Here is a 25,169-nt window from a genome sequence, read left to right as displayed (position 1 = left end):
GCGTGTAGCAGGTGGTTTCAGTTCTACAGGTGGTCAAGAGTTCTGCAGATGGACGGCAGTGATGGTTGTGTCATGATGTGAATGTACCTAATGCCATCGAACTGTTCACTTAGAAGTGGTTCAGGTGGTGATTTCATGTGTACTGAAAAGAAAACCCCTAGGACGCTGAGCCTGCGTGCATCCTCCCTATGACACATCACGAATGACAGTAACCATGCGTGGGATGAAGCAAAGGTGGACACAACCATCAAGGAAAGTCTCATGTCTTACCAATGCCACCATTTCTGTCCTCATTTCCAGCAGCTTCCTTTCATTCAACGAATACTGAAACAAACATGTAACCCAGGTCAGATTCTGATTTATTCCTTTCTCCCTTTCCTCCTTCTGCATTCTCCGTACTTCCAAGAACACAGAACACTAGAGATCACCTCTGCTGCTAGCCCCTCTCCTGTAGATGCGTTTGCTCAACTTTCTGATTTCTAGCCACTCACTGCTCCAGTATCTGGATTCCTTTCATCACCCTGTCACCCCCTACCTCTCTCCCCTGCTCCTGTGCTCGCTTCGCTGTGATGTCATTAGGCCCCTCCCACTAGGGGACCAATCTGCATGGCTGCTGAGTCAGATGCCTTTTGGTTGTGAGGGTTGAAAAAAGTGGGGAAGGATGTAGTTTGGGAGCTATCCCTTCACAATTACAAAATTGGTCACTAGCTGAGGCTTAGACAAAGATAGGAATTTTATAAAGTTGGGGGAAAAACAGTTTCAAAGAATATTATTCTGTGACGCACATGTTGCCTAAAGATACAATTTAAGTACATCAATACAAGAAATGCACAAACCATCACATGTTGGGTTTTAATTACACAACAACAACCCACTTGGGTGTTGTCACAATCCAGGGTTAATAAAGGAACAGACTAGCACTACCCAGAATCAAAATGGTATCTTGCCTTTGGCTATTAATGCTTATGCAAAGATTTAGTGCAATTTTGTTGTCATTGAGACCAAATTCAGACATACCACCTTAGCAATGGGCATTAGGATTTAACTGAATTAATGAAAACCTATAATTTAAGTGAAAAATTAGCTTTTAATTTGTCACTAAATTAACATTGTTATAGGAGAGAAAATCAATGCTCTAGTATCTAGAAATGTTCTAGCTATAAAATGTTCTCCGGGCAATACCAGGGGGATAGAGTATAAAAACAGTGATGCCCAGAAATGAAAAAAAAAAAAAAAAAAAAAAAAAAAGAAAGAAAAGGAAAGAAAAAGAAGACAAAAAAAAAAAACCAAAAAAACAACAAAACCCAAAACCCCAAATCAAGGAATAGCCTAGGACCAAAGACTGCTCATCGCCTCTCTGTATGTCAAGGTTTCAGAAAAGGAAAGAGCTATGCATCAAATCACCACAAGAGGGCAGGGTGGACTGGATCTTTCTGCAAACCTTGGGCTCCAGTCTTCCCTAAGTCAGTCTTGACTAAACAGAAAAGAAAAGCCTAAATCTTGACATAGCCATGGATTTTAGAGTAACTTCTATGGGATTCCATCTTCCTCCACCCTAAAGCAGCTTATAGGCTGTACTGCTTTTGAAACTGGCTGGAAGTGCCACCAGTTATATCTTTGAATCAGCATTATAACTTTAATTTTATTACTATTATTTTTTAAGTAGGCTCCACGCCCAATGTGGGGCTTAAACTCATGACCTTGAGATTAAGGGTCGCATGCTCTACTGAGTCATTCAGGCGGCCCAGAATGATAACTTTATTAAACGAGGAAAGGGAGGGTCAAATAACTCATCTTCCCCAACGCACACTGAATCCACGCCAGCTGCGAAACAGTATATACGGTTGTCCTGCATTTCAGAGTCTTCTAAGTTAAGGATTACTGAGAACCATTTCTCAGCTGGGCTAATAAATCACATAAATTCACTGGCTTTAGCCCATGTTTATCAATCCCATACCTTCCCATCTCCTAGATGTATTTCTTCCCCACCTGGTTAGCTATGGGCTAAATCAAGTGCATTCCGATTTTCTGCTAGGTACATAACCCACAGGGACAAATGTAATTAAAAGAGTTTCTCTTCTTCTAGAGACTAATTGTATGCTAATGATTGTCAACTATTTTAGCGGGAGGAGGTGATTTAATCTTCATGGTTGAGACGTGTTTTTTAAGACAAGAAAGACAGGTGACATGGGCCTCATAATTATTTTGGACAACAAGGCTCAGCTCAACTCTTGAAATCCAGACACAGTTCTAAAATAAAGTCAAGGACCTATTTGCATTTGAGTGCTGGCTTCATTTATCATTGCAGCACATTTTGGTTACAGACTGTGAAAAACACGAAGTCAATGGACAAATGTGCATACTCAGTTTCAACGTTTTTTTTTTTTTTTTTTTTTTAATTTTATTTTTGGGACAGAGAGAGACAGAGCATGAACGGGGGAGGGGCAGAGAGAGAGGGAGACACAGAATCGGAAACAGGCTCCAGGCTCCGAGCCATCAGCCCAGAGCCCGACGTGGGGCTCGAACTCACAAACCGCGAGATCGTGACCTGGCTGAAGTCGGACGCTTAACCGACTGCGCCACCCAGGCGCCCCAATGCATACTCAGTTTCTACAGGTGTATCCGGTTCCGTTTGTGAAAAATGCTTTGCACCCCCTATTTCTCATTATCCTAAGAATAAAGACACTATCTAACTACTGCTATCAAATTGAAATAAAGCCTGAAGAAGATGGATGGTTTAAAAATCGCCAGAGGCAACTCAACATGTATCTTTATTAGAACATATTCACTGAAGCATTATGTACAATCACTGAGACGTGGAAGAGGTAAGTGTCTGCTGATGGGTGAATGAAGAAAATGTGGTGTGTATGGGGCGCCTGGGTGGCTCAGTTGGTTGAACATCTGACTTTGGCTCAGGTCATAATCTCACAGTTCGCGGGTTCAAGCCCCACGTCAGGCTCTGTGTTGACAGCTTGGAGCCTGGAGCCTGCTTCAGATTCTGTCTTCCTCTTTTTCTCTCTGCTTCTCCCCCACTTGTGCAATCTCTCTCTCTCAAAAATAAACGTCAAAAAAAAAGAAAAAAGAAAAAAAGAAAACGTGGTGTGTGTGTATATGTATATATGGGTGTGTATGAAATATTACTCAGCCATAAAAAGAAGGAAATCCCGCCATTGGGAACAACACGGATGGACCTCGGGTGATTAAATAAGAGAAAGACAAATACTGTATGATCTCTCTTACATGTGGAATCTAAAAAACTGCCCCCAAACCAAAAAGAAACCCCTCAAAACCTGAGCTAACAGATACACAGACCAGATTAGTGGCTGCCACAGGTAGGAGCTGCAGGGTGGGTGAAATGGGTCAAAAGGTACAGACTTACAGTCGTAAACACTGTAAGTCCTGGGATGTAACTTAAGGCATGGTGACTACAGGTAATTGTACTATAGTGTATATTTCAAAGTCGCTAAGAGAACAGATCGTAGAAGTTCTCATGGCAAGAAAAAAATTTTGTAACAATGTATGGTGAGAGATGGTGACTAGATTCACAGTGGTGATGGTTTTGCAATGTATACAAATATGAAATCATTATCTTGTATGCCTGAAATGAATATAATGCTGTATATGTTGATTATAATATAATAAACTTTTCAAAAAGTATTACTGTGAAAGTTCTGAGGGGGGAAAAAGTACTTATCTGCATCGTGTTTGGAAAAAGCAAGGGCTGGGGCGCCTGGGTGGCGCAGTCGGTTAAGCGTCCGACTTCAGCCAGGTCACGATCTCGCACTCCGTGAGTTCGAGCCCCGCGTCGGGCTCTGGGCTGATGGCTCAGAGCCTGGAGCCTGTTTCCGATTCTGTGTCTCCCTCTCTCTCTGCCCCTCCCCCGTTCATGCTCTGTCTCTCTCTGTCCCAAAAATAAATAAACGTTGAAAAAAAAAAAATTTAAAAAAGAAAAAAGCAAGGGCAGCAGAACTGTATTTCCAGTTTTCTTGGGTCCCCGTATGTGATCCCACAAATTGCTGTATGAGTACTAGTCGGCTTACTTACTCTAGTATCTTTTTTGTAACAAATGTATACAACTACTTTTCCTAATTAAAAGTTTCAATTTAACATAACTTAAAGAATCAGTTAGAATTTGCATTTCAAAACAATGCAATAAAGTCATTAAGGTGTCTTTATTAAAAAAAAAAAAGACTATGCTTTGGATTCTGCATCTCTCTGTCTCTCTCAAAAATAAATAAACTTAAAAAAAAAAGCTTACATGGGAATATTTTTTTAATCCTGAATTTCAGTGTACAATTTGATATTAATAATTTAATATTCAAGACAGATCATCAACTTAACTTTTGAGAAATCAGGACCCGTGGAGGTTTAAGTCAGATTAAATAGAGCGAGATTGAGTTTGGTTTCTTTGGTAACATCTAAGTAACACATAATTTAGTCTCTCTGAAATAAGATTCAAACTTGATTTGACCAAGATTTTAATTAAAAAAAAATTTTTTTTTAAGATTTTTTAAAGATTTTGAGTAATCTCTACACACAATGTGGGGCCTGGACTCGTGTCCCTGAGATCAAGAGTCACAGGCTCTACGGACTGAGCTAGCCAGGCATCCCTCCAAAATTTGCATTTTAATGCCATTTTGGAAAGCATCAAATTTAAGCTGTAAGCCAAAAACAGAATTAAAGCGAAAGCTGCCTACCAACAATACCTGGGTAAGTGTGTGACAGCACTGCTGAGCTGTAAATAAACTCAGACCTGACCAAGTACGCATCCTGCGGAGAAATGAATTCGCACTCGGTTTTTAAAGAAAGGACATACCAGTTCCTTCACTCTGCTCTTTTCTAGATTGAACTCTAGTTTGGTATCTGTCCGGACCTTGACCACTTCATCCTAGGAGGAGGGCAAAGAAAGAAAGAAAGAAGTCCACAGTGAGAAAGGGGAACCTTGGGGTGCGAAGCCTAGAATGGTGACCCTGCTGGTTCTCTCCTGAGCCAACAGGCTGAGGCACGGGGCGGGGCCAGGGGCTCTCAGAGATACGGAGACAGGAGGACCGTCCCTGGCCAAGCCATGGCTGCACTCAGCCCTGTCTTGGGAGTCCCCAGTCGTATACACAAACAATCCCCTTTTATGCTCAAGTCAGTCCAGGGGGGGTTACTGTCGCCTTTAACCTCAAGATTCCCAGTGTAATCTCTTTACAGAATTCGTGGCAAAAGTCATTCCCCGGACCACTCTGGAAAGCAGAGTTGGGCTCAAAGAAGGAAAATACTAAATTCTGGTTTAAATAAAGCCTTCTTTCTGACACTCACCAGAACCTTTTCTTCCTTAACATCCATGTCCTTTCCACTTAAAAAAGAAAAAGATCATACAGCTGGCACAGTAAGCATTTAAAACCACAGGTAATTCTCCAAGGCCAGTCTCTTCTAAGAGGATCTAGAGGTTCCAAATGGCTACCTAAGAATTTTTTAACCTAAAAATGACCTAACTCATCCGATTCATCCTAGAACACAATTTTCTTAACGAATTTGGTTACAGACATGGCTAACTTATTCCGTGACTATGTTCTTAGCTAAATCTTCCAATGTGTACTTCTGAGACATATTACACAAATAATTAACATAGAATTAAAGGGCTTCTGACATTATATTTATTACTACATTTATGTAAGTACAAACAAGAAAGCAGGAGTGAGGATCTTACCATTACTTGTTGTTTTAACCGATGTAGTTCGAGGTTTATTTTCTAAAAACACATTAAAAAAAAAAAAAAAGTCAAGGGTACGCTTAGAAGGTTAGAAAAAAAATACACAAAACTTGGTAATACACACATCAGGACACGTATGTGCATGAGTTTTCCTGATTCTTTTCTCATTGAACACGAACCTCGCCGCATTCAGAATGAAATGTGACCCGCACAGCCCCCGCAGCAGAAATCTGTCAGGCCTGGAGGGTAAGACCACGCGTGTGCCTGTCTTGAGATCAGTTTTAATTCATTTCGAAAGTTACATAAAATCAATAATGCAATTGTTTTCAACATACATGTTTGCCTCCAGAGGCCCTGCTTTCTTTAATACCTCCTTCAACTTTGAACGAATTCTGCCTTCAAACAAGCTGATTTCAAGGACAAGTGTGAGAGTTTCAAACTTTACCATTTTCTAGCAAAAGAAGGAATCTTTTGCTAGAAGGCTTCTTACAAGACTAGGATGAGCCGGTAATAAATGGACTTCCTCTACGGAACTCTAACGAGGACTGAAAACAAAAGGAAGGATGCAAACACAGCACGGGCCGCACTTTACAAACCACGGGATTCTTTACAGCACCACTTGGTCAAGAGAACCCAAATTTGGAAACAATTTTAATATGCACTTGACCCTTGAACAACGCAGGCGTTAGGGGCGCTGACCCGCACACAGTTAAAAATCTGCATATAACTTCTGACTCCCCCAAAACTTAACTAATAGCCTACTGTTGACTGGAAGCCTTACCAATAACATGACACATATTTTGCACGTTATATGTATTATATACTATCTTCTTACAATAAAGTAAGCCACTGAAAAGGTAATGTTATTAAAAATCTTTTAATGTTTATTTTTGAGAGAGAGAGAAAGAGAGAAAGAGAGAGAGGGAGAAACAGTGTGAGCAGGGGGAGGGGCAGAGAGAGAGGGAGACACAGAATTGGAAGCAGGCACCAGGCTCTGGGCCGTCAGCACAGAGCCCGACATGGGGCTCACACTCACAAGCCGTGAGATCATGACCTGAGCTGAAGTCGGAAGTTGAACAGACTGAGCCCCCCAGGTGCCCCAGAACAGGAAATGTTGTAAAGAAAATCCTAAGGAACAGGATACACATTCACTGAACTGTGTAAGTGGACCTCTTCAGTTCCAACCCACGTTGTTCAGGGGTCAATCGCCTGTACGTCACAGGAAAATAATGTGGCACATTCACATGACCCTACAGACAGTGGACAAGAGCAAAACCTGCTGCTGCAAGCCACAATGGATGCTTCCCCCAGATGAGGTTCTGGAAAAGGCAAAACTGGCCAACGGTGCCACAGGCCAGGCTAGTGGTTTCCTAGCAGGGTGGGGGTCAGCAGATTTCTGGGGTCCCAGTAACATTCTACTTCTCGACCTGACTGGTAGCGGGCACCTGGTGAAGACACGTCTATCGTGCACTTTGTCTCTGCGTGTTGGGTCTCAACGTCTCGATACTATTTTGTAAGGATGAAGGGCTCTTCAGTGTTACCTCATTTTCTGCTCTGAGGGCTGAAAATTCACTCTTCTCCAAAATAACCATATCTTTTTTCACATTAGCAATCTGAGACATGATTTGCTGAACAGTGATCTCCTAGGAAGAGAGAAACAAAACAGATCAATAACCTGGGCAGGCCTAGGACGTCCGCCTCCTACCTGGTATCATCTTTGCGAGAAACCAGAAGAACGCGGACGTGAGAAAAGCAGTGCAGCGAGGCCATGCTCTATTAATGAGGAAAGGAAAACGGTAAAGACCAAGTCCAGTATCATCATCAAGCATGCCACGGTTAGAAGGGTGGCAGTCTGAGGGCCAGCGGCTCACGAACACGCCGCCACAGTGCTGGCCAGATCGCCATTTGTTGCGTATGGTTGGTGGACTGCAACAGTCTGTTTTCAAGCATAGTGAGTTTTCCAGCACGATTCTACAACAGTGGACAAAAGAGCTTCAAATAAATATCTTTTATGCCACTGGAATCATTCGCCTCTCAACTACTGGTTAAAAGTACCATATGCTTTTCAGAGGTGCCTGGGTGGCTCAGTCGGTTGGGTGACTGATTTCGGCTCGGGTCACGATCTCATGGTTCGTGAGTTCGAGCCCCGTTTCGGGCTCTGTGCTGACCCCTCGGAGCCTGGAGCCTGCTTCCGATTCCGTGTCTCCCTCTCTCTGCCCTTCCCCCGCTCGTGCTCTGTCTCCCTCTCTCAAAATAATAAACATTAAAAAAAGAAATTAAAAAAAAAAGTACCATATGCTTTTCAATAGAATATTATCCAAAAATATATATCACAAATAACATCCCAGCTTCAGACTTTAAATTTGCTACAGTGCCCCAACTAACCTGCTGCATCTTGGTGACCATATCCTTGTAGACGATCTCCATATTGGCATCGGTGATCTTGACCAACGCAGAGACAGTGATTTCTGCTTGCTGGGTGGTAAACCCTAAGCGAACACACACAGACAGTCACACTCTGGAGACTCCGTTTGTCAGAAAACAAAACAAAACAAAACAAAACCCAGAAAGAAACCCTTCACAGAAAGGGAGACAATGCAAAGAAAGGGAGAAAGTGAATTCAGAAAGCCCAGTGTGGCAGGAGGTGAGGAGACCAGAGTCTGGGCTGTGATGTGTCTGTCACTCTGGACAAGCATGACACATCGGAGTCTATTTCCCCAAGTAAGATAAAGGGTTGGGCTGGTGTCCTCTAACATCCCACCCAGCTGTCAAAAATCATGTTTCCAGAGAATGTCTCATGACAAAGAGGAAGCCTGAAGTGTGGGGTCAAGGGAAGGAAAGCAAGACTCAAAATTACAGATGCAGTTTACTGCTTTTGTAATTTAACAAAGACCCTAGGTAATTTTTCTTTTTCTCTGTGTGGTCTACATTTTCTAGAATGACATGTTTTCCTGAATTTTAAAATGTACATGTTAGTAAAGAATAATTTACCTAAGTAGGAAAGTTCAACTGTTTTATAACCTGCATAAATCCGTCAAATCACTGACCATATAAAGATAACTAGTAATTCAGCTGTTAATTTATTTGATGTTAAAAAGACAAAATCATTCTTTTATGTTTCCTCTACAAGTCTCTTGGGTTACTTGTGGAGAGGGGGCCAGGTGCTACTCAGTAAATGATACTGAATTAAATTATATAAACATCCAACTCAGCAGTGTTACTGTTTCCAGTAACTGTAGACGGTAATTTACATTTCACATTGGAAATCCTAATAAAAATGCTTAAAACCAAGTCCCTGGAAAGTAATTTTTTTTCTATTAAACACTTCCAGCCATAAGAACTACGGAAGAATCTACTGATTATTGTAATTAAAGGCACTCTGAATAAAGTTATAACTGATACAATTTGGATCAGACGAAGCATGGGAGTAAAATTTTTAAAAACCAAAGGCAAAGACTTGAAAGAAACAAAAAAGGACCTCCAAAGACCTACTCCCTTCACTTGACTCGAAATCCTTAAATTTTCAACACGTGGGTCATGCACATTTAGAAAAATCATCTAAAAGGTTACCCACCAAAATGTTAATGCTGTTTAGCTCTGGGGTATTGGGATTCAAGACAGTTTTTTTGTTGTTTCTTTTCTGCCTTCCCCATTTTTTGAAAATGAAAATGAAAATGCGTCTCACAAGTTTTGAAACTTTATGACAGGTTCCCAGTTAAATATAATTAGTTTGGCAGCGATGAGTAAAGAGAAAGAGAAACCGGAGGAGAACTTATGCTGATGATCAACTGCACAACCTTATAATTTATAGCCAGCTGTGGGAGGAGAAAGGGATAAGAAAAAGCAGAAGTTAGGCCTAAAAACCTGCCGGGTTACCAGGTACAAATCAATGTTTTGTGAGGAGGACGGACCAATACACGATCAGGGTCAGGGAAGCTGCAAGACGGACGGAACTTCTCTCAAGCAGGAGACACAGCCGCGGAGAAGAGGACAGAGGGTGGGGTGTTCCTGGACGGGTCCTTCTGGGCCTCACCCTACGGCATCGGGGACCCATATCGCTCCTCTAAGAGGCCTCGCGCCCTACACTGCAGTGGGTTCCTCCCAACACCGGTCTTGAGAGATGCAAACACTCAGGGGTCAAGGTTTGAAAACAAGAAAAGCAGGAAGTACATCCATCGGAATAAGACACTTTAAACATGAACAATTTTTATGTATCAAAACTAACCAAATCGACTTGTATGTGGGGGGAGGGGAAATAAACCGCACCTGTTAGCGGGACGTAGCTCTGAGGCCATCTCGAGGCCACTGCAGCTACCCTGCCACTTAGCAAAATTTGTGACGCTTCCTCACCAACCCCACGCACCTGCGTGGAGCGAAACCTCCCCATTATCTTGAACGTGTCTTTTTACGTTGGGTTACTTTCAATGCAAGAACACGAGGTCCATCCAAAAAAGGAAAAAGTAGGAAGACTTCTGCTTATCAAGACAATTCTTATGCCCCTCTTCTCACTTATGCTCTTTTCCAAATTCTGAGCTGAAAGACACTTTGGTGAAAGAAAGGCCTAATGTTTCAACTCTGAGAAGCAAAGTGGTGAAAATTATGATACAGTGCTTGACCGTTTCTCCAAAGTGCGTTCAAGTACACAGTATTTCCTTTAATTCTCAAAAGGATCTTCGGAATTCTTATTGTGCTGACGCTACCGATGAGATGAAGAGATGGAAACTGGGAAGAATGACAGAGCTGCCTGGCTGTGCAGCGGGGCCCCGGGCAGAGCTTGAACCCAGAACTTCTAACTCCCCTGCCCAAGCACAGCAGAACTCACACCATCGCATGTCCTGGGCAAGTGAAGCACAGGGTAGCCCGGAGAAACAGCCACACAGTGTAGTAAAGGGTCACAGTACAGAGAATGAGAATTGGTGTGTCCGTCTAGATGAGACAAAAAGAGAATGTGGGGCGCCTGTGTGGCTCAGTTAGTTAAGTGTCAGACTGCAGCCCAGGTCACGATCTCATGGTTTGTGAGTTCGAACCCCACGTCGGGCTCACAGCTGTCAGCACAGGGCCTGGAGCCCGCTTCAGATCCTCTGTCCCCACTCTCTCTCTGACCCTCCTCCACTTACATTCTCTCTCTCTCTCTCTCTCTCAAAAATAAACATTTAAAAAATAATAATAAAACATAAATAAAAGAGAATGTTACTTATGTACCGAAGGCACTTTCAGTAAATGTCACATATGTTAGAGCTACCTTTCATGTTAATGAACAGCAAGAAGGGAAAATATTAGACTACTTAAAAACGCCACAAGTTAGAATTATTAGCAATTGCTGCTCAGGAAAATTTTAATTTCATAGAAGTCTTCAAAGCACACATCATGCACAGTAATAAAGCTACCCCTTCTATGCTACAGACAGCTGTCACAGGAACCATTCCTGACTTTTGCTAACTTGTGTCTAAATTTTTATCTAGAACGCTGTACTTCTAGAATGATGTCATAAAAAATACACTTCTTGGGGCGCCTGGGTGGCTCGGTCAGTTAAGCGTCCGACTTCGGCTCAGGTCACGATCTCGCAGTTTGTGAGTTCGAGCCCCACATCAGGCTCTGTGCTGACAGCTTAGAGCTTGGAGCCTGCTTCGGATTCTGGGTCTCCCTTTCTCTCTGTCCCTCCCCTGCTCACACTGTCTCTCTCTCTCTCTCTCAAAAATAAATAAACATTAAAATAATTTTTTTAAAATACACTTCTCTCAGACAGAGAGAAAATGGGTGGGAAAAGTCTCAACTGTACCAATGAAGCGAAAATGTCCTTAAGCAAAAAATAAGAACTTAAAAAACAGGGGCGCCTGGGTGGCGCAGTCGGTTAAGCGTCCGACTTCAGCCAGGTCACGATCTCGCGGTCCGTGAGTTCGAGCCCCGCGTCGGGCTCTGGGCTGATGGCTCAGAGCCTGGAGCCTGTTTCCGATTCTGTGTCTCCCTCTCTCTCTGCCCCTCCCCCGTTCATGCTCTGTCTCTCTCTGTCTCAAAAATAAATAAAACGTTGAAAAAAAAAGAACTTAAAAAACACAGAGTGACCAAAAGATTACCTGTAGACTTACAAGTCAAAGAGTAATATGAGAAATTAGATAAGATCATGAGAAGTCATATTTTACAGTGTTTTTTTTCTGTGGCATTGAGCTTGGCACAAAAGGATTACCATTTTCTTCGAGTAAACACACTAAGGCATGGGTGTCGAAGTAGAGCTTCCTGTTCCCACAAGAGGTGAACTCCCTCCTTTTGTGCTCCACATCTCTCCTGTGTTCCAGCTGCAGGCTTCCAGCAGACAGGCTTAGTTCTAGAAAGGACAGGACAATAAAGCTCAAAACAGGACCTGGTGGTAAAGGAAAGCCATGAAAGAACATGGCATACCTCAAAAGCCTACCCGGTTTTTTTTACGTTTATTTTTTAAAAGTAATCTTTACACCTAAAGTGGGGCTCAAACCCACAACCCCAAGATCAAGAGTCGCGCACTCTTCTGAATGAGCCAGCCAGGCACCCCTCTTTTTTTTAAATTTTTTTTTTTTTCAACGTTTTATTTTTATTTTTGGGACAGAGAGAGACAGAGCATGAACGGGGGAGGGGCAGAGAGAGAGGGAGACACAGAATTGGAAACAGGCTCCAGGCTCTGAGCCATCAGCCCAGAGCCCGACGCGGGGCTCGAACTCACGGACCGCGAGATCGTGACCTGGCTGAAGTCGGACGCTTAACCGACTGCGCCACGCAGGCGCCCCACCCCTCTTTTTTTTAAACAGCTTTATTGAGATGTAATTCACATACTATGCAATTCACCCATTTCAAGTGTTCAATGCGATTTTTACTGTAATTACAGAGTTCTGCAACCTTCTCCACAGTTAATTCTAGAACATTTCCATCATCCGAAAAAGAAACCCTATACCCTTTAGGTATCACGCCCCAATCTCCCTACTCCCTGACCCCCACGCAACGCCTTATCTACTTTCTGTCTCTACGCATTTGCCTACTCTGGGCATTTCATAGGAAGAGATCATAAGGGATGTGGTATTTGTGACTGGTTTCCTTCACTGAGGTGAGGTTTTCAAGGTTCACCCACCTTGTAATTACGTGCACTTTTTATACCTTTTTATTGCTGAATCACATTGTGTTTCACGAATATACCAATTTTTTTCTTATCTACTCATCAGTTGAAGGACGTTTGAGTTGTTTCTACTTCCTGGCTATTAGGAATGATGCTGCTGGGAACATTAGTGTATGAGATTTTGTGTGAACCAGTTTTCAGTTCTCGTGGGTATATATCCAGGATTCAAACTGTTGCATCATATAGTGACTGTGTTTAACCTTATGAGGTTATGACAGGCTATTTTCCAAAGTGGCTATGCCATTTTTCATTCCCAACAGCAGTGTCTGACAGATACAATTTCTCTACATCCTCAATACGTGAAATTTTTTTTTTTTTTATTATTATTACAATCATCCTAGGGGGTATAAAGTGGTATCCCATTGCAATTTTATTATTATTTTCTTTAGATGTCTCTTCAACTATGGTATTTACTTATTTGTTCTCTATGATTAAGAGTCTGTTTCTTGGCTTATCCCTCTCACCTTTTTTCCCGTTTGTTTCTTAAATTCCAAATATGAGAGAAATCATAGGACTTATTTCGCTTAGCACTGTACTCTCTAGCTCTATCCATGTCTTCGCAAATGGCAAGATTTTATCCTTTATATGACTAAATAATATTCTGATGTATATCTGTACCACATCTTCTCTATCCATTCATCAGCCGATGGACCCTTGGGCTGCTTCCGTAATTCGGCTGTTGTAACTAATGCTGCAATAAACATAGGGATAGTCCATTGTAGTTTTCATTTGCACTTCCCTGATGCCTGATGTTGAGCATCTTTTCATGTGCTTAGTGGCCATTTGTATATCTTCCTTGGAGAAATATCTATGTCCATTTAAAAAAAAATTGGGTTATCTTTTTATTATTGTGTTGGTTGTTAAGAGTTCTTTATACATTTTAGAAAAAGTTCCTTATTTATATGATTTGAAAATATTCTCTCCCATTCTGTGGGCTGGCTTTCACTTTATCGACGGTGACTTTTGAAGCACAATAGGTTTTTATTTTAATGAAATCCAATTTATTTATTTTTTGTTCCTTGTGTTTTTGGTGTCATATCTCAGAAACCACTGGCTAATTCCAGGACACAAAAATTTACACCTATACTTTTTTCCTAAAGTTTTATAATTTCAGCTCTCATATTTAGGTCTTTGATCCATTTAACTTTTATGTGGTGTGAGATGAGGGTTCAACTTCTTTTGAGTGTGGATGTCCAGTTGTTTCAGCATTATCTTGGAATTTGTCAAAAATCAATTGGCTGAAAATACAACGGCTTATCTCTGGGTTCTCCATTATATATCACTGATTTGTATTTGTCCTTATACCAATGCCACATTTTCTTAACTACTTGTAGCTCTGTAGTATAAGTTTTTATATCAGGGAAGAGTCGTCTAGTTTTGTTCTTTTTCCAGATTGCTTTGGCTATTCTGAGTCCCTTGTATTTCCATATGAATTTTAGGATCAGTTTACCAATTTCTGCAAAGACACGTGAAACTTTGAGAGAGATTGTTTTAAATCTATATATTAATTGGGGGAGTACAAATTCAATCCATGAACATAGGATGTCTTTCCATTTCTTTTTTTTTTTTTTTTTTTGGTTTTACTGTTTATTTATTTTGAGACAGAGACAGAGTGCGCGAGTGGGAGAGGGGCAGAGAGAGGGAGACATAGAATCTGAAGCAGGCTCTAGGCTTTGAGTTGTCAGCATAGAGCCCAAAGCAGGGCTCGGACCCACGCACTGTGAGATCACGACCTAAGCCAAAGTCAGATGCTTAACCAACTGAGCCACCCAGGCGCCCCTATGTCTTTAATTTTTTAATAATGTTATGTAGGTTTCACAAAAGAGCTGACACTTGAACACAGGTTTTAACCACATGGGTCTGCTTATACACAGATTTTTTATAGTACAGTACTGTAAATGTATTTCCCCATCTTTATGATTTCCTTAATAACATTTTCTTTTCTCTAGCTTACACTATTATATGGAATAGAACACATGTCATAGACAAAATATTATATTATACACAACTGTCTATTAGGTAAAGCTTCTGGCCAAGCTATTACCAGTTAGAGTTTCAGGAAGTCAGAAGTTAAACACAGATTTTCAACCATGTGGAATATAAGTTTTGTGGGTTTTTATGTTAAATTTATCCCTAAGTATTTTATTCTTTTTGATGCTACTATAAAGGGTATTGTTTTTTAGATTTTTTTCAGATTGTTCATTCTAGTGTAGAGTAGTGCAACTGATTTTTTTTTTTTTTTTTTTTACACATTTTTCATTTTGATCTTGTATCCTGCAATCTTGCTGAACTGGTTAATTAGCTCTAATGGTTTTTTAGCAAATTCCTTAGAGTTTTCTATGTACAAGATTTTATGTCATCTATGAAGAGTGATAGTTTTACTTCTTATCTGGATGCCTTTTGTCTTGACCGGGTCAGAATTTCTAGTACAATGTTGGATGGATGGTGATTTGCTCCTGATCTTTGGTGGGAATGTATTCGTCTTTCACTATTAAGTATGATGTTAGCTGTGGGTTTTTCACAGATGCCTTTCACCTTTTTATCTGAAGGGGTGCTGAATGTTGTCAAATTCTTTGTCTTTTGAGATGATCATGTGGTTTCTCTTCTTTATTTTTTTAATACGGTGCAGTACGTGAACTGATTTTCAGATCTTAAATGAACCTGCAGTTCCTGGGACAGAATCCCCTTTTGTCATGATGTATACTCCTTTCTTACATAGTGCTGGATTTGATTTGTTGCGTATTTTGCTGAGGATTTTTGTGTCTTTATCCAGAAGAGGTATTGGTCTATAGTTTTCATTCTTTGTGATGTCTCTGTAAAAGCCTATCTTTAGAGAGAGGTGTCCTAACAATTTGTATATTATCTTTTCTACGAATTTCTGTGCATTTAGCCACAGATCCAACCCATTTTGTAAACTTGTTTCGAGGTTCCCTGGCTTTTGTATTTCATGAACCATAAAAATAGTTTTAAAAAATATGTAACAATTGCAATGCCAATGAGTAATTCTGTCAAAAAGGACATTTAAACATAATAGCTCCTTACTATTACAATCATACTATAAAAGACACTTTGACAGCAAAAGAAAAAAAAAAAAAAGAGATGAACAATATAAAAAAAAAACCTTTCAGGGGCGCCTGGGTGACTCAATCGGTTGAGTGTCCGACTTCGGCTCAGGTCATGATCTCACGGTTGGAGTTTGAGCCCCGTGTCAGGCTCTGTGCTGACAGTTTGGAGCCTGGAGCCTGCTTCGGATTCTGTGTCTCCCTCTCTTTCTACCCCTCCCCTGCTCATGCTCTGTCTCTCTCTGTCTCTTAAAAATAAATAAATGTTAAAAAAGTTATAAAAAAAAAAACCCTTTCATTTAAATGTAATAAACATAGCTGTATGAAAATATTGCCTCATATTTGTCCTTGCTTTTCTACGATGCCAGGTTTGGAGAAGGGTGGTAGAAGAAAGAACAGTCACTACTCAGAGTTCAAAGGTTTTCTCAGTAAGATCCCTAAGTGACTAGAAAGATAGTTCAGCTAATCAGCTCCTATAGTCAGTCCTTCACCTCCAAACATTTTAAAGGAAACTGCACGTAAGCAAAAGTGTGGCATGGACAGGACCCTACAGATCTGATGCTTGTCTGTAAGCTACAGCAGTGGTTCCCACCTTGGAAAGAGGCTCAGTCGGGATCAGGTACAAGAAATCCAATAATCGTTTTGTACCAAGCGCGGTTTGCAGACTGATGAAATACAAAATGCAACAGCTATCATATGTATGTGTGAGTTTACGGGTTAAACAAACAAAAAAAGGCCCTTACTTTCAGAGAACTGTTAGCCTACAGTATAAGGTCCTTGGCAAGGGGCAACCGGATGGCGCAGTTGGTTAAGTGTCTGACTTCGGCCCAGGTCATGATCTCATGGTTCATGAGTGTGAGCCCCGCATTGGGCTCTCTGCTGTCAGCACAGGGCCTGCTGTATTCCCCTCTCTCTCTGCCCCCCCCACTCATATTTTTTTTCTCTCTCTCAATAAATAAACTTAAAAAAAAAAGGCGTTGGCAAAGCATACAAATACAGAGCCTGTCCTAATTTAGCCCACACTTGCCCTTTCAGATTTCTTTCCAGCCACTTAAGCTATTCCGTTTCCTGCACTTACATAACCTTGGTACTCCAACCTTAAGTCTGCTCTGCCCCCCTTTTTCAACTGGTAAATTTTACGAAACCTTTTTACGCTTTTTCATTTAATTTTACAATCTGCTAAGCACATACTAAGTTCCGGGCAGAGCATTACACTACTCTGTATGGTTCTGTCTGCTAGTTCCACCCAGGGCAGGGGGCAGCCTTGATTGCTCCTTATCTGCGTTCTCAGCCCAGTTCAGACAGCTCGATCACAGCACTCCCTGTATTATTCCCACATCTGTATCATCCATTAGTCCAAACATCCCAAGAGCAGCCAGTCTTAGTCACGTTCGCGTTGTTAGCATCTAGCAGAAGGCCTGGCATGCTGCAGGCCAGAAATAATTTTTTTCTTTTAATGTTTATTTGAGACAGACAGAGAGTGTCAGCAGGGGAGGGGCAGAGAGAGAGGGAGAGAAAGAATCCCAAGCAGGCTCTGCACTGTCAGCACAGAGCCCGACGTGGGGCTCGATCTCCTGAACCATGAGATCATAACCTGAATGGAAATTAAGAGTTGGATGCTTTAACCGACTGAGCCACCCAGGTACCGCCAGAAATTTTTGAAGGGAACTCTATGATCTGGATTATGAGACTGTCTAGAAAGAAAATTTGAAATCAACTCCTTTCACCTCTTCACCAATGATCTTTCTTTTTTACATTAAGTTGCTCAGTTAAATCTGGTCTTTTTTCATCCTTTCTGTCCAGTCCTGAGATAAAAGTGGCCTCCGTGAGAAGAGACCCCGAATGTCTGCCTGACACAGAACAGACCTAGCTCGAGAAACAGTGGGGGTGGACAAATGAATGACCGAATCTCTTACGGGGCTCTCTAGAGGTTACCCCACCCATCTTTCAACTGTGCTGAACTGTCCCATGGGTCGCAAGTTGAAAACACTGGAGTCTAGAGGGGGCTTGTGAAGAGTGATGGAGTTTTCTAGTATCGAATTTCTTGTTTAACCAACAAAAATAATCACTTGTGTGATTTAAAACCTCTCTCTCTCTCTCTCTCTCTCTCTCTCACACACACACACACACACACACACACACAATAAACTATCACAACTACTTTCGAAGCAAGAGCTAATTCCAAACCTCGATACCGCAGATTTTTTTTTTTCTCGTCCAAAAACAACTTATTTCGGTCGCAAAATATGTACTGCCATCTGAAAAGTGGAGAAAAGGACTGGCCACTTGTCACTTGGCAGGCCAACCTCTGCTCACAGAAGCTGCATGTCCTGCCTTCTGTCAAAGGGCAGAGCCTGAGGACGACCAATATTCTGGCATGTGGAATACCTCTGACTCATTTTTTCTCCTTTATGGTGACAACGCAGTGAGGCCCAAGAACTGGGAACTCCTACCAATAACCAGGAAGCAAGTAAAGAGAGCTATGCTAAAGTGTCATGTGGAATTCTCCTTTGGAGGCACCAACAGGCTATCAAAAGGATATTAAAAATACATACAAAAGCAGCCCAAAGTTGGCCTTGAACAGAGGAGGAAGCCAGGCACAAACTTCCTATTCGTAACATCCTCAAGTCTCAGTAGCTCTGGTACTGAACACAGCATGAGGCTGGAGGCAAAAAGGACCAAAACTTATGCTGCTAGTTAATGGGCACACACACTCCTTAAGTGTGTGCTGTCTGTTTCCCCATAGTTAGGCATCCGTTCTCACTGTGAAGAATGAGATCCTTTGAGACTAACCCAATAGGACCTCCTTCTTGACACACGCTCAGAAAACTGATGAGAAAAGGCTCTTCCCCTTTGCCCCAGCATCTTGAATTATGAAATGAAAATAAATCACAAGTTACCAGCCTGTCAAAAAAAAAAAAAAAAAAAGAAAAGAAAAGAAAAGCAAGCAAGCAAGCAAGCAAGTAGCAAAAGCACTGAAATAAAGACCAAAGCCATCTCTAACTCAGAATTACTGCAGGACACTGACAGAGTTCACGACTCTTTCTCCACCCTTTATACATAAAGCTTCCTCCCTTCACTTTCTTCCTCTCCCAGTTTCCCCCAGCCACAGGCATTCTCAAATTTTAGACACGGTCAACATTCACAGGGCACTTCCACTGAGAAAAGCGTAATAAATAAATAAATAAATACCCATCAGTGTAGTTACTGATGGCTACCGACTCATACGTACAGCCCACCCAAAGTGATATGTTTGCCCTTTGCTAATTAATAAAGATGACCACAAATGATGCATCTAGTAAGCAACCATTTGCTGTCTAGTAAACTGAGCCTGTTTTTGGACTTCCCTAATCTTTATGCAGGGCAGTGACTGCCCTCACCTTCCAGAATTTAATCAAATGCCACCTTCTGAATGAAACCTATTCTGATAACCCCATTTAAATCCATAGCTGGAGGCCCCCCTCACTTCTAACCCTTACCACCTCTGTTTTTTTTTTCCCCTACAGTATTTACGTACGTATATGTAAATTATATGTGTATGTGTAAGTTAAAGCTATCAAGCCGTATCATCTCCTCTGCTAGAGTGAAGATCCGAGATTTTGTCAATTGATACATCCCAAGGACCCAGAAAAGTGCGAAACATAGAACAGGCAACTAGTGGTTAAGGAGTTAATAAATCCGTTAGAGTAGGGGGGGTACGGGGGGGGGGGGGCGCCTGGGTGGCTCAGGTCAGATCTCACCGTTTGTGAGTTCCTTGCGAGTCGGGCTCTGTGCTGACAGCTCAGAGCCTGGAGCCTGCGTCCGATTCTCTGTCTCCCTCGCTCCCTGCCCCTCCCCCGCCCACTGTCTCTCTTAAAAATAAATAAACCTAAAAAAAAAAATCCATGAGAGTCGGAAATAAAATGGTAATAAGCTCGCAGACCCCCGCAGCCGCCCGCACCCCAGGCGCGACAGGACGCACGAGTCAGCGGCGCCCACGAGGCGGCTCCCCGCATCCCGGAGCACCGGCTCCCCGCCCAGCGCGCGGTCCTCCCTGCAGCCCGAGCCAACAGCGCGCCACACACCTGGTGCCCGGGACTCCGCGTCATTCGGCTCTTCCCGGCTGGCCAAGGCCAGGCGACCGCGGGTCACCAGGGCAGGGCACCGCACAGACCTTCGTCCCCACGCCCCAGAGGAGCCCGGCGACCTCGGCAGACCCGACCTGTGGGTGGCCGAGCCTCCCCCCTGCCCCAGCTCGGGAGGTTAAAGCCAGAGCTGCTCCCGCATCCCGCGGCCGCGCGGCCCTCACCTCTCCTGGAGCAAGCGACGGGGGCCACCCGGCCGCGGCACAGGTGGAGGAGGCCCGCGGCCGAGGCTACGCCCGGGGCGAGGCCCCGCGGGCACCTCCCAGCGCCGCCGCGACCGGCCGGGGGCACGGAGGGCCCCGGACGCGAGCGCTCCCGCTCCGCGAGGGGCCGGCGCGGGGAGGCGGCGGCGGCCAGGCGCGGGGAGGGCACGAGTAGGAGGAGGAGCAGCGGGGAGGCACGTGACGCTCCGCCGCGGGCCGCCGGGGCGCGGGGCCGCAGCGCCCCCAAAGCCCCCGGCAGCGCGGACAGGCAGTGGCGCGCCGGGACGCCGCGGCCGCCCGGGCTTCCGCAGCGGCCGGAGGGCAGGAAGAGCAGAAGCCGCCGGCGGCCTGTAGGGCGCTTCGGCCTCCCGCCCGCGACGAAGCCGCACTCCATCGCCACGGCGGTCACCGGCCTGGGCGCGCGCTCATGTCGCCCCTCGCGCGGCGCCGGCCGGTGTCAGACGGCAGGAGCGAGCGTGGGCGGAGGCCTCGGCCCGCCCTTTCCTGCCGGGCTGCCGGGCTGCCGGGCTCCCGACGCGCGCCGAGGAGGGGCGGGGCCAGGGGGCGGGGCCGGGGGCGGGGCACGGTCCCAGGCACCGCGAGAATGACTTGCCCCGGACCAGCTCAGTAGGGTGGAGGCGGCGGGCGCTACGGGATCTGGGTTGCCTGCCGGGCTGCCACGATTTGCATATTCAGTGTTCTGGTGTCCTTACAAAGAAATTAATGACCCTGGCGCCCTTCAGAATCCCTTGAAAAGTCCCCGCACCACCAGGCTGCCCTGATCATTTTTTCTGGTCGAAGTCCCCCAGCGTGTGGTGTGCACGTTAAGGAATTAACAGGGCCGAGGGAGCGGCGCTTACTTAGTCAATACATTTTAAAGGATAAACTTCAGAGCTTTTGTTTTCGGATTAGTACACAATCTGGGGAATTTAAAACGTGGGGTTTGTATGTTAACGGAGAGCTACTGGCGTAGGATATCTGACACTAGTGGTGTTCAGTTCAGTGAACTTTTTGAATGCCTAGCGCACCTGTCTCGGTTACAGGTCGGTCTGTTGTGTGAACGCGGTGTTTCCTGAGTGAAGGAATGAAACGCACAAAGCTCAAGGCTTGGAGAGAGAAAGAAAAATGAGTTGTCCTTGTCCTCCAGGAGTTTTCTTACACACGTCCACATACATGATGGAAGGAAAGCATGTTTAATGAGCCTTAAGAGCTACAAAGTGCTGGTAAGAGAGAAGAGAGTGCATATGGCGTTGAAAGGGGTGGAAGGAAGGTTTAAGTAGCTATCAAAATACAAATAACTAAAAATGTTAAGGTGCAAGTTGACACTTCCATAAGAAGTTAGTAGGAGTTACACATTTGTAGAACTGGTAGGGAAAGCAGTTTAGCAAAGTGTATCAACAGCCTTTATGTTCATAAATTGACAGCATGTGGTGGTTTGTTTCCAGTTTTTGGCTATTATGAATACGGCTGTTATGAACATTCTTATATACATCTTTGTGTGGATATGTGCATTTATCCCTTGTTAAAGGAAAAAAGTTATTCAATGACACTTGTTAATGCACAGTAAGGAAAACTTTATTCAAGGGTGGGGGGCTATCTTGATAGGTCTAAGGAGCACTACTGTGGAATTTTGCAGTGGGGGAGAGCGATTGGGGTCAACTTCAAACACAGCAGGGACAGACGGGAATTCATAGCCACAGAGCAGGGTGGGGATAGGAAACATCAGAAGATGGATTCTGGCTAAACCAACCTAACAGGATTCTTGCCGACAGCCCATCAGGGTGATCAGGTATGGAGGATGGGAGGTCCTGGTTGAATTGATTTATCGGGAGTTTTGCTAAAATTGGATCATACAGAGAGGAACAGGGAAGTCTGAAAGTCAGGCCTAGTTGGAAAGCAGTTCTGTGGAACCTGAGTAGGGTTTGGTTAATGACAAAATCTTCGTCATCCTCTTGGGAAAGAACCTAGGAGTCAAATTGATGATTCATATGTTCAGTGTAATTTAACTGTACAGAAAATGCCAAAATGTTTTCCAGAGTAATCAGACCCCTTTACACTCTCACCAGCAATAGATGAGTTTCAGTTGTTCCATATCCTTGCCAACTTTTCATATTTTCAGTCCTTAATGGAATGCTATCTTATTGTGATTTTAATGTGCATTTTCTTGATGAATAATGATATCCAAAGTACCTTTAAAAAAAAAATTATTTGAGTGAGAGAGAGACAGAGAGAGAGAGAGAGAAAATGCAAATGAGTGGGGGGAGAGAAGCAGAGGGGGAGGGAGGGAGAGAATCACAAGCAGGCTCCACATTCAGTGCTGAGCCTGACACAGGGCTCGATCTCATGACTATGACATCAGGACCTGAGCCGGAAAGCAAGAGTCTGACGCTTAACCCACTGAACCACCCAGGCGCCCCTGAGAGTACCTTTCCATGTTGTTTTAAAAACCGTTATTGTCAGTATTAAATGCAGTGGTATATGTAAAATGCCTAGCACAGTGCCTGGTATAGGGTTGAAGCCTAGCAAATGTCAGTACCAATTACAGGTTGGATACGACTTTTCCTTAGATAAAGCAGGGACACATGTTACTTGCTTTCCAAAGCACCTTCTTGTGTTTGGTGTCAGCACCTCAGCTTTCCATGGGGTGATGCTGGTCCCTGCTCAGTCCATGCGGTTTGGGTAGGCCAACCTCTCTCCAGGCCATAGGCGTGGCCATGTCACCGGTTAAGAGTCAATGAGCTTCGATACTAGAATTTCTCTAAGAGTTATTGGGAAGGAGAAGGTCTTATTTTCTGTCGATATCTAGGTGTAGGATGTTTTAAGCCTTGAGCTCTTGGGGTTACCACGTGGCCTGTGACTGAAGCCTTTATGGAGAAAACATCCCGGCAAGATGAAGAGAAATGTCTTGTTCTAGCTTAACCTGAAACTGAAATTTTTATTTCTAAAAACCGACAAACTGCTTTTGTTTAAACCAGCTACGGCGGGGTTTGTGTCTCCTATCCCGACTAATAATAGGAGCCTCATGAATGGCAGGTCAAAGAGAAAACAAAGATGTCAGAGCATGTAAGTGTGACCTTTATCGTAATGACCTCATTTACCAGTAAACATTGACCAGGGGAGATCAGCATCTGCTACTCAGATTAGCTCTTCTCCCTCACGGAAGAATAACAAAGGGCGAGGAGAGGATTCTGGTTCCAGGGGGGATGTAGTTAGCACACCCCACCCTATCTCTTCAACTCAGTGCAGCTATAAAATCTGGACACAAAGCACAGAGCAGGTATTTGAGGACTCTGAAAAATAAATAGTAGCAAACGGGTCAGTGAAGGCAAAAATTCAAAGTGCCACCAAGCCGATGCTGAGTTCACGGATATTTTTTTCCCCCTTTGGCATCCTTCCAGCCTATCCTGTCAACCCAGAATTCTATATCCAGCAAAAATTCCATCAGGAATGAAGTTGAAATAAACCTCTTGTTAGATGAAAGAGAACGAAGACAATTTTTTTCTTTCTTTTCTTTTCTTTTTTTTTTTTTAGCCAGCAGATTTGTTCTAAAAGAATTGCTAAAGGAAGTTCATTAGGTAGAAGGGAAATGATGCCAAAAGGAAGCTTGTAACATCAGGAATGAAAGAAGGGCAATAGAAATAGTAAATATTTAGGTAAATGTAATTGACTATTCTTCTCCTCTATTCTTTAACATATGTTTAATGGTTGAAAGCAAAAATTATGAGTGTCTGGTGGGGTTTTCAGTGTTTATGGTTAATGGTTATGGGTATGGATATCCATTATATATCGTATATGTACATTATTATACATATATGATGTAATGTATATAATATATGTAATGTATGATGTATTTATATGATGGTAAGGTTTCTATATTGCAGTTCAAGTGCTAGATATTAATTCTAAATAGATTCTAAACAGACTTAGAAAAGTTAATATGTATATTATAATGCCTAGTGCAACCCATAAATATATTATCCAAAGAGATAGAGTTAAAATACACGATAGATAAAATGCCATAATAAAAAATGTTCAAATAACTCAAAAAGAGACAGGAAAGGGGAAAGAGAAGATTAAAAAAAAAACAACAACAACAAAGGGAACAAACTAAACACAAATAATACAATGGTAGACCTAAGTCTAAACATATCAATAATCACATTAAATGTAAGTGATCTAAACCAGGGTCAACAAAGTTTTTTTCTCTTCAATTAAAAAAATTTTTTTTAAATGTTTATTTATTTTTGAGACAGAGACAGAGACAGGGTGTGAGTGGGGGAGGAGCAGAGAGAGAGGGAGACACAGAATCCGAAGCAGGCTCCAGGCTCTGAGCTGTCAGTGCAGTCCCACGTGGGGCTCGAACTCACGAACTGCGAGATCGTGACCTGAGCCAAAGTCGGACGCTTAACCAACTGAGCCACCCTCAGGCCCCCCAGATAGTAAATATTTTTTACTTTATGGGCCACATACAATCTCTATCACATGTTCTTCTTCTTCAAAAACAGGCACTGGGCTGGACGTGGCCCAGGGGCCATTGTTTGTCAGCCTGTGGCCTAAGCACCCCTATTAAAAGACAGACATTTTTGGATGGATTAAAAAGTAAAAGAAAAAAATGATGACCTAACTATTTTTTTAAATGTTTATTTATTTTGAGAGAGAGAGAGAGAGAGAGGCAGAGAGAGAGAATCTCAAGCAGGCTCCTTACTGTCAGTGCAGAGCCCCGTGCGGGTCTTGATCTCATGCCGTGCGGGTGAGATCATGACCTGAACTGATATCAAGAGTTGGATGCTTCACTGATGGTGCCACCTAATTGCCCTCTTTTATTTTTAAATAAACAAAAAAAAATTTTTTTTGAGAGGGAAAGAGAGAGAGAGAGGGGGGGAGAATGTGGGGGGGGGGGAGGGGCAGAGAGAGAGAGAGGGAGCGAGAGAATCGCAAGCA

At 43.2% G+C, this 25,169-nt stretch overlaps 1 protein-coding gene and 2 long non-coding RNA genes across 10 annotated transcripts in view; all 3 read right to left on the bottom strand.

Annotated features, from left to right (window-relative positions):
* Positions 1 to 20,772, bottom strand: part of MCUR1 (mitochondrial calcium uniporter regulator 1) — a 29,272-nt gene extending 8,500 nt beyond the window's left edge. Inside the window, exons 1-7 of one of the 8 annotated variants that reach the window (XM_086706230.1) lie at positions 20,190 to 20,767; positions 11,883 to 12,020; positions 8,084 to 8,187; positions 7,240 to 7,341; positions 5,696 to 5,737; positions 4,817 to 4,888; positions 271 to 324 (exon numbers count right to left, since the gene is read on the bottom strand). In XM_086706230.1, the coding sequence (XP_086562356.1) occupies positions 271 to 324; positions 4,817 to 4,888; positions 5,696 to 5,737; positions 7,240 to 7,341; positions 8,084 to 8,187; positions 11,883 to 12,020; positions 20,190 to 20,622 (945 nt within the window). In that variant the 5' untranslated portion in view covers positions 20,623 to 20,767. Of the gene's footprint in view, positions 1 to 270; positions 325 to 4,816; positions 4,889 to 5,695; positions 5,738 to 7,239; positions 7,342 to 8,083; positions 8,188 to 11,882; positions 12,021 to 20,189 lie in introns of all 8 variants that reach the window. The other 7 variants (XM_086706232.1, XM_086706231.1, XM_086706233.1 and 4 more) reach the window with 7 other exon arrangements.
* LOC147580754 (uncharacterized) lies at positions 2,732 to 4,810 on the bottom strand. The gene is made up of 2 exons (XR_015251053.1): positions 3,971 to 4,810; positions 2,732 to 3,730 (listed from the first exon to the last, which is right to left on the bottom strand). It is a non-coding gene; the product is annotated as an uncharacterized LOC147580754 (long non-coding RNA).
* Positions 9,362 to 11,875, bottom strand: LOC147580753 (uncharacterized). The gene is made up of 2 exons (XR_015251054.1): positions 11,762 to 11,875; positions 9,362 to 11,532 (listed from the first exon to the last, which is right to left on the bottom strand). It is a non-coding gene; the product is annotated as an uncharacterized LOC147580753 (long non-coding RNA).
* Positions 20,773 to 25,169: the final 4,397 nt, after the last annotated feature.

Source organism: Puma concolor, chromosome B2 (assembly GCF_028749965.1).
Source record: "Puma concolor isolate L17-30 chromosome B2, mPumCon1.1.hap2, whole genome shotgun sequence".
NCBI classification, from domain to species: Eukaryota; Metazoa; Chordata; class Mammalia; order Carnivora; family Felidae; genus Puma; species Puma concolor.
The sequence above is the reverse complement of the archived record's forward strand: the minus strand, read 5'-3'. Positions and strand labels throughout refer to the sequence as shown.